The 14,958-nt window shown below is 44.8% G+C and overlaps 1 protein-coding gene across 4 annotated transcripts in view; it reads right to left on the reverse strand.

The window, feature by feature from the left end:
- The window catches only part of LOC137521230 (myomegalin-like), a 403,861-nt gene that overhangs the window by 72,229 nt on the left and 316,674 nt on the right, over positions 1–14,958 (reverse strand). For 3 of the 4 annotated variants that reach the window (XM_068240204.1, XM_068240202.1, XM_068240205.1), the window contains 2 exons: positions 14,360–14,738; positions 11,641–11,800 (listed from right to left, as the gene is read on the reverse strand). In XM_068240204.1, coding sequence (XP_068096305.1) covers positions 11,641–11,800; positions 14,360–14,738 — 539 coding nt within the window. The remainder of the gene's footprint in view (positions 1–11,640; positions 11,801–14,359; positions 14,739–14,958) is intronic. The other variant, XM_068240203.1, reaches the window with a different exon arrangement.

Below are 14,958 nucleotides of genomic sequence, written 5' to 3' on the forward strand. Positions count from 1 at the left end.
AACCCCAAAGTTGGAATACACACAGAAAAACATGTGTACTCGGGATAGGGCGTCTGCATTTCCCATCTTTGCTCCTGGTCTATGTTTTATAGTAAAACTATAGTCTTGCAAAGTAAGAAACCAGCGGTTTACCCTTCTATTTGTCTCTTTCTTCTGTGCCATCTATTTGAGAGGAGCATGATCAGTTATTAAATCAAAATGACGACCCAACAAGTAATATCTCAATTCTCTAGGGCCCACTTTATAGCCAGACATTCCTTTTCTTTCACTGCATATTTCCTCTCATGTTCATTTAATTTTCTACTTAAATACACAATAGGGTGTTCTTCCCCATTCTGTACTTGTGACAATACTGCTCCCAGGCCTACATCCGATGCGTCTGTCTGAACTACAAAGTCCTTGGAAAAGTCTGGGGAGTACAAGATTGGCTGTTCACAAAGGGCCTTCTTCAAGACCAGAAATGACTATTCTGCCTCTGGAGACCACTTTATCATCACTGAGTGTTTTCCTTTTGTAAGGCCAGTCAAGGGCGCTGCAAAATTTGGGATAAATCGTCTATAATAACCAGTAATGCCAAGAAAAGCTCTGACCTGTTTTTTTGTTTGTAGAGCGTGGCCACTCCTGTATGGCTGCAGTTTTCACTAATTGTGGTTTTATTGCCCCACGACCAATAGTGTACCCAAGATATTTGGCTTCCTCTAACCCAATGGCACATTTTTTTGGATTGGCAGTAAGGCCTGCTTTGCGGATAGCTGTAAGAATAGCTCGAACACGTGGAAAGTGGGACTCCCAGTCAGTGCTATGTACAACTACGTCCTCTAGGTAGGCTGCTGAATATTGTTGGTGGGGTCTTAAAATTCTGTCCATGGCTCTCTGGAAGGTAGCAGGGGCATTTTGTAACTCAAATGGCATCACTTTATATTGAAATGACCCCTCAGGAGTTACAAAAGCTATTTTTTTCCTTGGCATTTTCTGTCAGGGGTATCTGCCAGTAACCTTTAGTCAAGTCTAAGGTGGTCAAATACCGAGCTGTTCCCAGTCTGTCAATGAGCTCATCCACCCGGGGCATGGGAAATGTGTCAAATTTTGTCACTGAATTTAATTTCCTGAAATCGTTACAAAACCTCCAACTACTGTCTGGTGGGACTGGACCAGTCACTATTGGATTCCTCAATTACCCCTAACCCAAGCATTTTTTTTACTTCGTCTGTGACCGCTTGTCTCCGTGCTTCCGGTATTCTATACAGCTTAAGTTTGACACGAATTCCCGGTCCAGTAACAATGTCATGTTGTATTACTGTAGTCTGGCCAGGTAAGTCTGAAAACACGTCTCTATTTCTCTGCAGGAATTCTCTTACCTCCTGTTGTTGAGAACCAGATAACGTGTTGGCAATTGTCACTTCAGGAATTTTAGGGGCTTAAGTACACCTCTGAGAGGCCACTAGGGTGGTCTCTGCTGCTAAAGAGACACTGTCTTTCCACCGTTTCAACAAATTTACGTGATATATCTGTTTAGATTTTCTTTTATCAGGTTGATAAATTTTGTAGTTTACCTCCCCAACTTTTCCAATGACTTCATAGGGCCCCTGCCACTTAGCCAAGAGCTTGCTCTCTGCAGTTGGGACTAACACCAGTACTCTGTCCCCAGGTGAAAAAGTGCAGACTTGAGCACTCCGATTGTAAATTCTACTTTGGGCTTCCTGGGCTTGGGCTAAATGTCTTTTCACAATAGGCATAACTGTTGCAATTCTATCTTGCATCTGTGAAATGTGATCAATAACACTTCTGTGAGGTGTTTTTTTCCCTTCCCAGGTCTCTCTTGCTATGTCCAGTAGCCCCCTAGGATGTCTCCCATATAATAATTCAAAAGGGGAATAACCTGTGGAGGACTGAGGAACTTCCCTAATAGCAAACATCAGGTAGGGAAGAAGACAGTCCCAATTTTTTCCATCCTTATCGCTGACCTTTTTTAATATGCTTTTCAAGGTTTTATTAAACCGTTCCACCAAGCCATCAGTTTGAGGATGGTACACAGAAGTTCGCAACTGAGTCACCTTAAACAATTTACACAGCTCTTTAGTTATTCGAGACATAAAAGGGGGCGTACGTTAAAAAGGGGCGCTGGGAAAAAAGGGCGCCGGGTTTTTAACGATAAGCATGGATAACGTTTAAAAAAATATTGTACTGTTTTTCGTTTAAAATTAATGGTTTTTAAAGTTATAAATCATTAAATAATGTGCATTAAATCGGCAATTGTAAAAACGTTAATCTTTCGTTTAAATAGTGAACCGTATAATAACGTTTAAAAAAAAAAATTACTAAGTAACCCTCCCTGTACCTACCCCTAACCCCTAGACCCCCCTGTTGATGCCTAAACCTAAGACCCCCCCTGTTGGTGCCTAAGTAACCCTCCCTGTACCTACCCCTAACCCCTAGACCCCCCTGTTAGTGCCTAAACCTAAGACCCCCCTGTTGGTGCCTAAACCTAAGACCCCCCTGTTAGTGCCTAAACCTAAGACCCCCCTGTTGGTGCCTAAACCTAAGACCCCCCTGTTGGTGCCTAAACCTAAGACCCCCTGTTGGTGCCTAAACCTAAGACCCCCCTGTTGGTGCCTAAACCTAAGACCCCCCTTTTGGTGCCTAAACCTAAGACCCCCTGTTGGTGCCTAAACCTAAGACCCCCCTGTTGGTGCCTAAACTTAAGACCCCCCTGTTGGTTTTTTCGTTTAAAAATAATGTTATATAAAAAATGTACTGTTTTTCGTTTAAAAATAATGTTTGAAAAAAAATATTGTACTGTTTTTCGTTTAAAAATAAAATTTAAAAATGTATAAATCATTAAATAATGTGTAATCATGAGAAACAGTAATAAAACATTAAGTCTCCGGGCGCCGCTTTTAAAACGTTAATTTTCTCCGGCGCCCTTTTTTCCTATCGGGCGCCCATTAAACGATATTTATTATAGGAGTGAATGGCGGCGCCCGATTTGTCCACAAGCCTCAGGCGCCCGAATTTACTGTTTCCTAAAAGGGGTTCCTTGATCTGTAAGAACTTCCTTAGGGACACCAACTCTGCTAAACACATGGAGCAATTCACAAGCAATATTTTTGGCAGATGTATTGCGTAGAGGTATGGCCTCAGGATAATGTGTAGCGTAGTCTAGAATCACTAGAATATGCTGGTGGCCCCTTGCGGACTTGGGAAGGGGTCCGACAAGGTCCATAGCTATTCTTTCAAATGGCACTTCAATAAATGGCAGTGGCACTAATGGACTTCTTAAGTGAGGCATAGGTGCAGACTTCTGGCAAACAAGGCAGGACTTACAAAAACTTTCAATTTCTTTCTGTACCCCAGGCCAATAAAACCTTTGCAAGACTCTCTCAGTGGGTTTTTCAATACCCAAGTGACCACCCAACAAGTGCCCATGAGCGAGCTCCAGTACCAGTTTTCTGTGTGATTTAGGTACCAGCAACTGTTGAACAATGTCATCATCATTTTTTTTTATATATTCTGTAGATTAAGTCATCATTACTAACGAAATAAGGAAAACACAACCTATCCTCTGGTTGGACAGGTTTACCATTAATCATCACAACATTTTTCCATGCTCTGACAAGGGTAGGATCTTTTCTCTGTTCTGTACCAAAGTTTTCTTTATGCACATTAAGATCAACCAGCTCCAAACCAACCTCTTGGTTAGAGGAGGTCTGGCTATCTTCGCTGGCAGTAGGGACTTCCCCAGACTCCTCTAGTTCTCCTGCCATAACAGAGAAAGGAAAAACTGGAAGTTCCTGGGAGGAGTCTTCTGTGCATAACTGTTCTGCAGACCTCAGAGGTTCTGATTCAGAAATGGGGATCAGACCTGGAGAGTCCCACAGTCCCCAAAATGTTGGAAAGTCCCTTCCAATAATTGCATCATGTAATAAATGAGGTACTACTCCAACTACATGATTCCCAGTCCCCAATGCAGTTCCAAATGCAACCGTTGCTATGGGATACTCTCGGGTATCCCCATGAATGCACACTACAGCCACTTTCCCAGACTGGAAGTTTTCAGGGCCAATCACATCAGCATTGATCAAGGTTATTAAGCTCACCGGGTCCAGCAAAGCAGTGACATGCTTACTATTCACAGATACAGTACACATGTGTTTTCCAATTGCTGACATGGCCGTACATGAAACCGAAGCAAACAAGGACTGCCTCCTATCTCTGAAAGAGAAATCACACTGCATTGGTTCATCAGTTAAAGGACAGTTTGCAGCCACATGTCCAAGTTCATGGCAACGAAAACATTTAACAATTTCCAAGTTAGGCCTGTGGAGAGGCCCGCGATTCCCAGGTGTAGGACGCCAATCTCTAGGCTTAATATCAACATTTCTTCCCCCTTAATCTTTACCATGCTGACTACCCACTTCCCCCAGAACAGTCTGGATACAGTGGTTTTGGGTGGAAAGTTTGTGAGCTTGCAGGGGAGGCAGTCAAGTCCTCAGCCGCGAAGTACCTCTCCACTAGTTCCACCAGATAATCTGCTTTTGTGGGATCTCCTTGGCTCACCCATCTTTGCAGAGAAACAGGTAGAGATCTTAAATAGTGATCCATGACCACTCTTTAAACTATCTGGGGCCCAGACAGAGACTCCGGTTGCAGCCACTTTCGAACCAAATGGATAAGATCAAACATTTGTGACCGTGGAGGTCTCCCAACTTGGTAGTACCAGCTGCTAACCCGCTGTGCCTGTACAGTCAGAGTAACACCCAGATGGGTTAAAATCTCAACTTTTTGTAATCCGCAGCATTCGCAGGTTCTAAGTCGTAGTAGGCTTTCTGCGCTTCCCCAGGAAGCAAGGGGGCCACCAGTCCAGCCCACTGAGTCTGAGGCAGTTTTCCCTTTCAGCTGTCCTCTCAAAGGTAACCAGAAAGGCTTCTGGATCATCCTCTGCAGTCATCTTGGACAGGAATCAACCCACATGGATAGCTGAGTGGTCATTACCAACACCTGTAGTCGTATCAGGAGACCGCTGTGCAAGTCCCTGCACCACATCTGTGAGAGTTTTCTGATCCTTTTCTGCATCGCTTGCTAATTTCAAAAACGTTCCTGTGTCTGCTCTTGCACAGCCTTGATTTGCTGCGCAGTTTGTGTCTGCACCGCATTTATCATGTCCCGATACTGGGTATTTGCTTACTGCTGTGCAGCATTTGCTTGTTGCAAGGCTGCATTAGACAACACCAACTGTTTTACCAGTTCGTCTATCATCTTTGCAATTCAGGTACTGGCTCTTTGAATAGCACTTATCCAGCTGCGTGCCTCCTCCACCATATGTGAGAGGGGGAATACGTAGCGGGTGCTAGGCTCCCTGGGGTGAGCAGCCTTTTCAGGTATAGAAACCAGTCCAGAGGCTTTTCCTTTAAACAGTGGTGTGTTTATTTACAGCTATACACACAGGTGCATAAAAAGGTGCTTGAAAAAACAAAATAAATTCAAAAACAAAACCCTAGCCGTGTCTCGGCTCTAACTATACAATATACCGTGTATACTCGAGTATAAGCCGAGTTTTTGAGCCCCAAAAAGTGGCCCAAAAGTGGGGGTATCAGCTTATACTCGAGTCACTAGCCTTTGACTACCCCCCACTAGATTGCCACCCTTCCCTAGTTCAAAAAGAATGCATACAGAATGGATTTTAAGAGCTGTGCTGTACGCCGTGATCACCCATCTCTCTTCCCGCTACCCTTCTGCCGAGCTGAGCAATATACTCTGCTTTAGGCTGCTCCGGGCCACCAACCCGCCATACGCACAGAAGCATGGTCACCCCTGAGTGTCTCTTTTCCAGTTACCCTTCCCCAGAGCGGAGCGATACACATTGTTTTCGCCTGTCCCCGGGCCACCCACCTGGCATATTCAGAGACGTGCACAGCAGAGTGTTTACTCACTCATCCATGCCGCCTGCCGCAATCTCGTGTGTATGACATCCCGCAGTGGCGCATGTAATGAGAGGCATCACTGCAGGACGTCATACATACGGGACCATGGCAGGCAGCGTGGACGGGTGAGTGAACGCTCTGCGGTGCACGTCTCTGAATATGCCAGGTGGGTGGCCCGGGGACAGCCGAAATCAATATATATCGCTCCGCTCTGGGTAGGAGTAGCGGTGAAAGAGACTCGGGGGTCACCACGCTTCTGTACATATGTTGGCTGGGTGAGTGGGTGGGTGGTCCGGGGCAGCCTAAAGTAAGGTATATTGCTCCGCTCTCAGGAAGGGTAGCGGGGAGAGAGGGGTGACCACGGCGCACTGTTCTAAAGATCCATTCTGCACTCATTGTTTCCAAACTAGGGAAGGGTGGCAATCTATAAATGTAAGCCAGAGCATTTGGACATCAGATGTAGAGTGTTGTATTGTGACAGTTGCATGTCATGTCTATTCCTCCATACCCTCTATCATACTGCAATGAGCTGGGCTGCTACAGTTGAAATATTTGTTAGCTTAGAGCATTGTGTCAGGAAACTCAGATTTCCATTTTATTTGTATACACACGCCAATTCTGCAAAGGATACGAACACCTCAAACACCTCAAATTAGAGAAGCAATTGAAGTTTAACCACCTGTCATGTAGCTGAAGCTGCCACATTCAGGATGCTATATGGCTGACTGATATCTTGTATTTATGCATTTTATATTAGGCGTAGTAGTCTTGAATGATTCTCCCCAAGTCCCTGCAGAGGTGGTGAATGCTCTGCTGGTGCGGCATTTCCTACACCCTGGCTTATACTCGGGTCAAACCTTTTTCCTGTTTTTTTTTTTTTTTAACAAATCAATTTTTATTTTGAAAACACAGAAAAAGGCAGTACAAAAAGAACAGCATTATTCTCCTACAGTCAGGAGGATACATCCAACCTTCAGTATAGTATTAATAACATAGCTTGACAACAAGGATCAATAATAGGAAGTAGCATAACTTGGTACAGAATCGCAGTAAAGTATCAGTTGCATTTATAGGCAAATTGTGTACATGAGACACCTATGAAAGGACCAAGTTTCTGGTTATTAGTGCTAGTAGTAATAATATATGCATAATGCAGGAGAACAACACTGTTAGAAAGGGGTTTTCCTGTTTTTTTTAAGGAAAAGTTAGGGGGTCGGCTTATACTCGGGTCGGCTTACACTCGAGTATATACGGTATACAGTTATAACTATAGACTGAACAAGCCTTATGCTTTCTTAGTCACACTGCAACAAATGTTTTTAAACAGACCTTTTAGTTCCAGTCAGACTCAACCTGTCTGCTCCCCAGGTTACAGAGCAATGAATGAGAGCAGGGCTTAGCTATTTAACATAATCCACCTCCTGAATACTAATTAATGAATCAATCGGATTCCTGGAGTGGATTACAGCTCCCTGTATGCAAAGGACAGAAGTCTGGGTGATATATAAACTCCTGACAGGACTTTTCCAGGCTCTCTGTTAGCCATCCTGCTACAATATGTATATATATAGTGTGTATATATATAGTGTGTATATATATATATATATATATATATATATATATATATATATATATATATATATATATATATATATAAGCCAAGGGATGAACAGCACAAACCGAATTTTATGCAATACTATGCAAAGCATGCACGCAGCACTGGAGGTCCCCAGACTCCATAAGAAATATATAAATACAGAGGGTGCTGCAGCACACAACAGGAAAACAGTGACAGGGGCTCTTGGTTACGCTTTAACGCGTTTAAGCTCACCAACTGCGCCAAAGTGTCCCCGATCTGGTGAGTCCTACTCTAACCAGGCAAAAATGCTAGTTTTTATCAGCGTTCTAGTGGGAACCATGCCAAAAGCCCAGGGGTCAGCTAAATGGGAGAAATGAAATTAAAAACACCTCACCTTCTACTAGCTACTAACTGAACTTTTAACTGACCCCTGGGCTTTTGGCATGGTTCCCACTAGAACCCCAATAGTTTGCCTCCAGTACAAGTAGCCAGCTGTAGGTGCATCCAGTATAGGTAGTCAGCTATAGCCTCCCTTCAGACAATGCATGTGCTAGCCGCAGTGGCGGCAGATCACTCACCATCTCCACACGTTCCAGCGCTGATGTCACTCTTCTCTATCAGCTTCTCCCCGCCTCCGCTCCATCTGTAGTTAGAGCAGGGCTACAAGAAAATGGCCGCTGATGTCCACAGTTTAGTGCAGGTATGTCTTAGTGATGTGTAATGTGGATACATATTTTCCTCATTAATGTACAATTTATTAGATGACCTAATGTATTCACTGTATCATTGTTCATGCAACTGAATATACTGGCCCTACTTTCAATAAATACTTTTTTATGAGTTTCAACCCAGGAGAAAGTTTTAAGTTAACTAAAAGGCTGCACAAGTAGGTTAAAAAGTAATACAGTATAACTTATTCTGAGTATTTCCTTGCTTGTTGGGGGTGTAAAAGGTATTTTATTGATAAGGTGTGAAAATATCTCCTGTTTGAAAACTCAGGAGAAAAGACAATTATGTGTCTGTTCAACAGCACCACAGAAGATATAGACACTGTATAAATACAAATTAATAATAATCACAATGTAGCCCTGCATAGAGGAGGCTTCAGGGATCCTGATAGGAGAAGAAAACTATTATTGATGTACAGATAAATGGTGGAGCTGGAGGTGGGCAGAATGGCGATGGGCACACTACTTGGACAAATGTTAGGAATGATTTGGTGGCATTATAGACAGGGAGAATCGAACTGTAGATAAATGACTATTGCAGCCATAAAACGGTTTGTAACCTTTGGATATTTTTGTTTTTGATTCATTTTAACTGCAGATGTGTTGCGTTAAAACTTTTCAGTTGCAGCATATTATATTCAGCTTAGGGGTGTAACTACAGGAGAGCTGCAACCCAGACCTGTGTGGGGCCCCCAACTACTAACCTTCCCAACTCCCAATAAAGGGGTCCATCGTTCAGATCAGATGGCCACACGCAGGGCCGGATTTAGCACTAGGCACTATAGGCACGTGCCTACAGGCGCCATGTGCTTCAGAGGCGGGGCAGGTAGCAGCGCACGCAAACCTCCCCAGCTGTCCCCTCACTCTTACCATGACAGCGCTGCCACCCCCGCTCCACATCCGGCCCTGCTGTGCATTGGATGCTACATCGCTCCCGCTTATCCCAACTGCGATGCCGCCCCACTCTGCTCTACATCTCTCAGACTCTGTCAGCATTACAACCCCTCCGACAGGGGGAAGGAGCGGTGTGCATAAACTTCCATCGGGGCTCTCTAGGTAGAGTGTAGCCGCTCAAGCTGAGCTTTATCTCCGGAGAAGTGTGACAGGGAGCAGGCTTCAGCTGTTTCGCGCTGCTACGGCTACAGCTGGAGAGAGAGTGTGGGATGTCCCCCCACCTCACGAGGAAACTTCAAAGGCTGCCTGCGCTAGTAAAATATTTTTTTTACTTCTTTGGGTTGTTGGATTGTGCGGAGGGTAGAGAGGGGAAAAGGGGCATTGTACAATGTGTGTACATTGTGGTGTGTGCCAGAGTATGTGTACAGTGTATCTGTGTGCCAGAGTGTGTGTTGTGCCCCCACAGCGTGTGCCAGAGTGTGTGTACAGTGTGTGTGTGTGTGTACAGTGTGTGTACGTGTATGCCAGAGTGTGTGCCAGAGTGTGTGTACAGTGTGTGTATGTGTGTGCCAGAGTGTGTGTACAGTGTGTGTATGTGTGTGCCAGAGTGTGTGTACAGTGTGTGTATGTGTGTGCCAGAGTGTGTGAACAGTGTGTGTATGTGTGTGCCAGAGTGTGTTTTGTGTCCCCACAGTGTGTGCCAGAGTGTGTGTTGTGTCCCCACAGTGTGTGTGTGTGCCAGAGTTTGTGTGTCCACAGTGTGTGGGTGTGCCAAAGTGTTTGTGTGTATGTGTGTGCCAGAGTGTGTGTCTGTGTGTACCAGAATGTATGTGTGTGTGTGTGTGTGTGTGTGTGTGTGTGTGTGTGTGTGTGTGTGTGTGTGTGTGTGTGTGTGTGTGTGTGTGTGTGTGTGTGTGTGTGTACCCACAGTGTGAGCGTGAGTGTCTTTGTGTCCACAATTTGTGTGCCAGAAGGTGTGTACCTGCAGTGTGTACAGTGTGTATCAAAGTGTGTGTGTGTGTGTGTATTTATATCAGAGTATGTGTGTGTGTTTTGTTTTTTTAAAGGCATGCTTTCTGGGGAAAAGAAGGGGGTTGTTGTGGGTTGAGGAGGTATTGTAAAGGCCATTGGCTGCTTAGTAGAAGCACTCCTTGGGGAAAAGAAAGGGTAGTCCATAAGAGGTAGCCTTTATGGAGGGGGGGTGTCTAGTCTAGGGCGTACATATAATTAAGCCGCCCGGGAAATATGGGAGCAGGGTAAAGTGGAAAAACGGCTCACCCTACTCCTGTAAAAATATTACATATATGACGCTTTTCTCCTAGTGGACTTAAAGCGCTAGAGCTGCAGCCACTAGGTCACACTCTATAGGCAGTAGCAGTGTTAGGGAGTCTTGCTCAAGGTCTGCTCACTAAATAGGTGCAGCTTACTGAGCAGGCAGAGCCAAGATTGGAACCCAGGTCTCCTGTGTCAGAGGCAGAGCCCTTATCCAGTACACTATCCAGTCCTGTGGCTTTAATTACTATTTCCCCTCCAGACTGCCATGTACTTTGGGGAAATAAATAATTCCGCTTCCAGCGATTGCTGGTGGCTTGATTGCACTGTTTTTATAGTAATTTGGGCTCCAATTTTTAACGGCGCCCAAATTACTGTCTGAGCGCCACTTTAGCCGTAATTCCTATTACGCCTATGGCTGTGGCACTGTTTTACTTGATTCATTGTCTAGGCTGCAAGCAGGCTTTTGTAGCGTAAAAGACCATCCCTGCTACCTGTCACATGTGTAAGTTTACAGGCAGACACTGGCTGGTCCCCGTGCGCCTCTTCCTCAATCCCTGCTGTATGTGTCCCTCTCTGGCTTTATTAATGCCTGTATTTGCTGCTGTATGGGTAACGCTCTCATACGCAAATACAGGGGATACATGCTTCTATAAAGCCAGAGAGGACACACACAGTAGAGATAGAGCAAGTCCCGGGCCCGGCCAGTGTTTGCCTGTATACATGCACTTGTGACTGGCAGCTGTTTCGTGCACCACCATGCTCTTTTATAAAGACAGCATGCTCTATATTTGGTAAAATATACATGGCAAAAAGGGGTGTGGTCTGTGCTAAGGGGCGGGGTCTAGGGCGCCAGAACTTCTTTGCCTATAGGCTCCTGAGCTGTAAATCCGGCCCTGGCCACACGTGTTTTATGACCCTTGCAAGATGGACCTCCAGGCTGTGAAAGTCACCAAGGGTAGGAGAGACAAAGGGCATGAACATTGGGGGGCCCCATTAAAGTTTTGCTGGGACCCCATGATTTGTAGTTATGCCCCTAATTCAGCTGCCATTGAAAAATGCAAATGCATAAAACCTTATGGCACAAACACAGCACAACTGCAGAACATGCACACGTTAACACAGTGCACTGCAGTTGTTGTGCGTTTGTACATATTTGCCAGAAAAGGGATTAAACATTATGTATAAAAAAAAAAAACATCAAGTAGATAATTTTAAGAACATTTTAAAAGAATGGATAACTTACCCTGTAGGGATGAATCAGTGTCCGTATGCATCACAAAGTTGGGTGCATTTGAAGTGTTTAGAAGATCATGATTCTGAGGCTTGGACTGCATCTGCATCGCATAATGATTTGCATTGCTATCGGTCTGTGAATAGCTTGCATCTTGCCATTTGTAAAACTGCTGAAAAAGATTTAAAGAATAATGGATTTGGGAAAGTGAATTCAAATATTCCTACAGTTTAATCCTGCTTAACCACTTGATGACCCAGCCTTTACCCCCCCTTAAGGACCAGCGCTGATTTCGCTGATCTGTGCTGGGTGGGCTCTACAGCCCCCAGCACAGATCAAACACCAGGCAGAGCGACCAGATCGCCCCCCCCCTTTTTTCACCACTAGGGGGATGATGTGCTGGGGGGGTCTGATCGCTCCTGCCTGTGTGTGGCTGGCGGGGGCACCTCAAAGCCCCCTCCACCGCAGGATTCCCCCTCTCCCTCTCCTCCCTCCCTTCCCCGGAGATCGGAGGCTGCACAGGAACGGATCTGTCCTGTGCAGCCTCTAACAGGCTCCTGCCTGTCATGTGACAGCGATCCCCGGCCGCTGATTGGCCGGGGATCGCTGATCTAGTACAACGCTGCTACTGTTAGGAGCATTGTACAAATGTAAACAAAGCGGATTATTTCCGCTTGTGTTTACATTTAGCCTGCGAGCCGCGATCGGCGGCCCGCAGGCTATTCACGGAGCCCCCCGCCGTGAATTCACAGGAAGCAGCCGCTCGCGTGAGCGGCTGTTTCCTGATTAATTAGCCTGCAGCCGCAGCACATATCTGCGTCGCTGGTCCTGCAGCTGCCACTTTGCCGACGCGCGTTATGAGTGCGCGGTCGGCAAGTGGTTAAAGATAAACTAAAGGCAAAATAGTTAATTGAATCCCATAGCAGCATTGTTATGCTGCGAGGGGCGCATAAGAGTAATTCGGAGCTCCACCAATTCCCGGACCCCGAATTACACCTCCTTCTGAGTTGCGACAACTTGGGAGGGGGAATAGTATTTAACTCTGCCGGGGAGTTTAGCGGCAGCAGGGAGAGACATCATTCGGCTCTCCCGGCGCCCAACTAACCCGCAGCAAACTAATACGTACACAACCTGAAGCCTTGAAAAGGTAGATAGAATACTTGCCACTGTAGAGGATGCTCTGGATGCTCCAGAGGATTCTCCAATCCTCCACGACACCTCCACTGTCGGGACCCTCTTCATTTTCACAACTGCATACCCTTCCTTGTGAGAGTCTGTCTGCACTGCACAAGCGACAGTAAGGTTTCCGCCTGTGCAGGCACGGGTGGCATTCTGCACTTGCCCAGTGTGGCTGCGAGCCATATTCAACATTAATGTTGAATATTGTAAAAAGAGTCCCAAAGCACCAAGACCAGGTTATGTGGACTATTTCCCCAAATGTAAGCACACCAGAGCGGATATGATACACTATGTATGTTTTTCTTTCAGTTATTCAGACTTACTGGGATGAGGTCATCACATTTACAAACAAGCTGAGCAAAGATATACTCACCAAAGACCCAGTTATGCTCCTGTTTAACTCCACTGAGGAGGCCACGCTGCCCGATTTAGTGCATATTGTTTTGCTAGCAGCTCACAAAACCATTTACAAAAGGTGGATCTATGCTACCTTTCCATCTATTTGGGATCTGCAGGAAGAACTGAGATATATCATGTTCCTGGACAAACTGGAAGCCAACCTCCATAAAGAAAAAGGCATACAAAAAATCTTATGGCGTTGGAAAGCATTCCTCCTGTACACTATGTCACCACATGACATAAAAGCTTTGGTCTGGATGCAAACTAGTTTCTGCTGATTCCTCCTTCAGGAATGGGGTCTCACCTCGGAAACTCTGGAATTCTAGAGTATTAGAAAAGAGGAGAAAGTGACAGGGGGGAGGGGGCAATTACTTGTGCAAGGGGGAGGGATCGGTTTTTCGTACGGATGAGAATCTGTTGACTATATAAGCAACTGTTGATTTGCTGTTTTAGCAAAATGTATATCTTCTGGCTTAAATTGTGAGAATGTCAGATGCAGTCACAAAGTACAGTTTGATCACAAAATATGCTGTTTGGGCAATGTGAGCCTTAGGGCCCTTTTACACAGTACTTTGTGAAAAAGATTTCAGTTAAAACACATATATTGGGAACTGTGGCATAGGAAAACATGGACATTACTTTTAAAATCAGTTTTCTTTCAGTTATAACTGAGAGCAGCTGACTTATAAGTGTAAAAGTGCCCTAACACTGCACACTGCACTATAAAGAAGCAATGTAAAACATAGTGATGTATGTGTGTACAGTTTGTAAGTGTAGGGTATATGTACAGTATGTTAAGTCTGTAAGGGAAAAGTATATATGTTAACAAGTGTATTTTATATGCGTGCAGAGTGTGTGTGTGTGTGTGTGTGTGTGTGTGTGTGTGTGTGTGTGTGTGTGTGTGTGTGTGTGTGCAAGTGTAGGGTATATGTGCATACAGTGTGCATGGATGGGAATGTGTCCATGTCATAGAAGAGGGTCACCAACAGCAGTGGTAAGCTCAAGGAGGACCTGGGAAGCCTCTGGACCATCCATAGCCTTCCACCTCCTACTTCTTAGGTAATCATTTTTTGTGTGTTGTTTTCGTCACAGGTTTACTTTAATGTATAAAATATTCAAGGCATTACAAAGAAATGTGTCTTGGAACCATTACCTTATCAATAGACTCCTGCCCTGTTTTGAGAATCTTACTCTTTTCTTCATCCAACGGGCTTGATCTGTGACAAGTTCTCTTCAAGGACCCTGCTTTTGCCTGTCCTCCCATACCTGCTGGATGTTTCACTTTTGATCCTATTTCATTAGCTGTTTTTATGGTACAATTTGAATAAAATGTGCAGTCTCCTTTATTGTGTTCCACAGAGTACCTCTCTGTGTCTTGATTCTGTTTTCTTTCATCTTTAAGAATTCTAAATTCTGGTGCTCTCTCTTCTTGTGCTTTCTTCTCCATCTTGAAAACCAACTTGGTCGACATGACACTTTCCTCTGCAACTTTCAAGTTCACCGTTTGAACACAGACCTTTTGCTGCACATTCCTGCAATAATATCAAGAGGTAATTAAAAAGTGCAAACTATACAGATGTGATCTTCTTGTTGAATGAATACCAGATGCTCAGAGACTGAGAAGGAAACGTAGAAAATGCTGCATGTGAACCCAACTGTCATATGGAGTGGTTTTTAGGCATGGTCAAAAAGTGGATGCAGATATAACACATTGCTCCATTGTAAATGTTTTATTATATCTTTGCATGGGAC

The sequence above is a fragment of the Hyperolius riggenbachi genome, chromosome 6 (genome assembly GCF_040937935.1).
Source record: "Hyperolius riggenbachi isolate aHypRig1 chromosome 6, aHypRig1.pri, whole genome shotgun sequence".
Lineage (NCBI taxonomy): Eukaryota > Metazoa > Chordata > Amphibia > Anura > Hyperoliidae > Hyperolius > Hyperolius riggenbachi.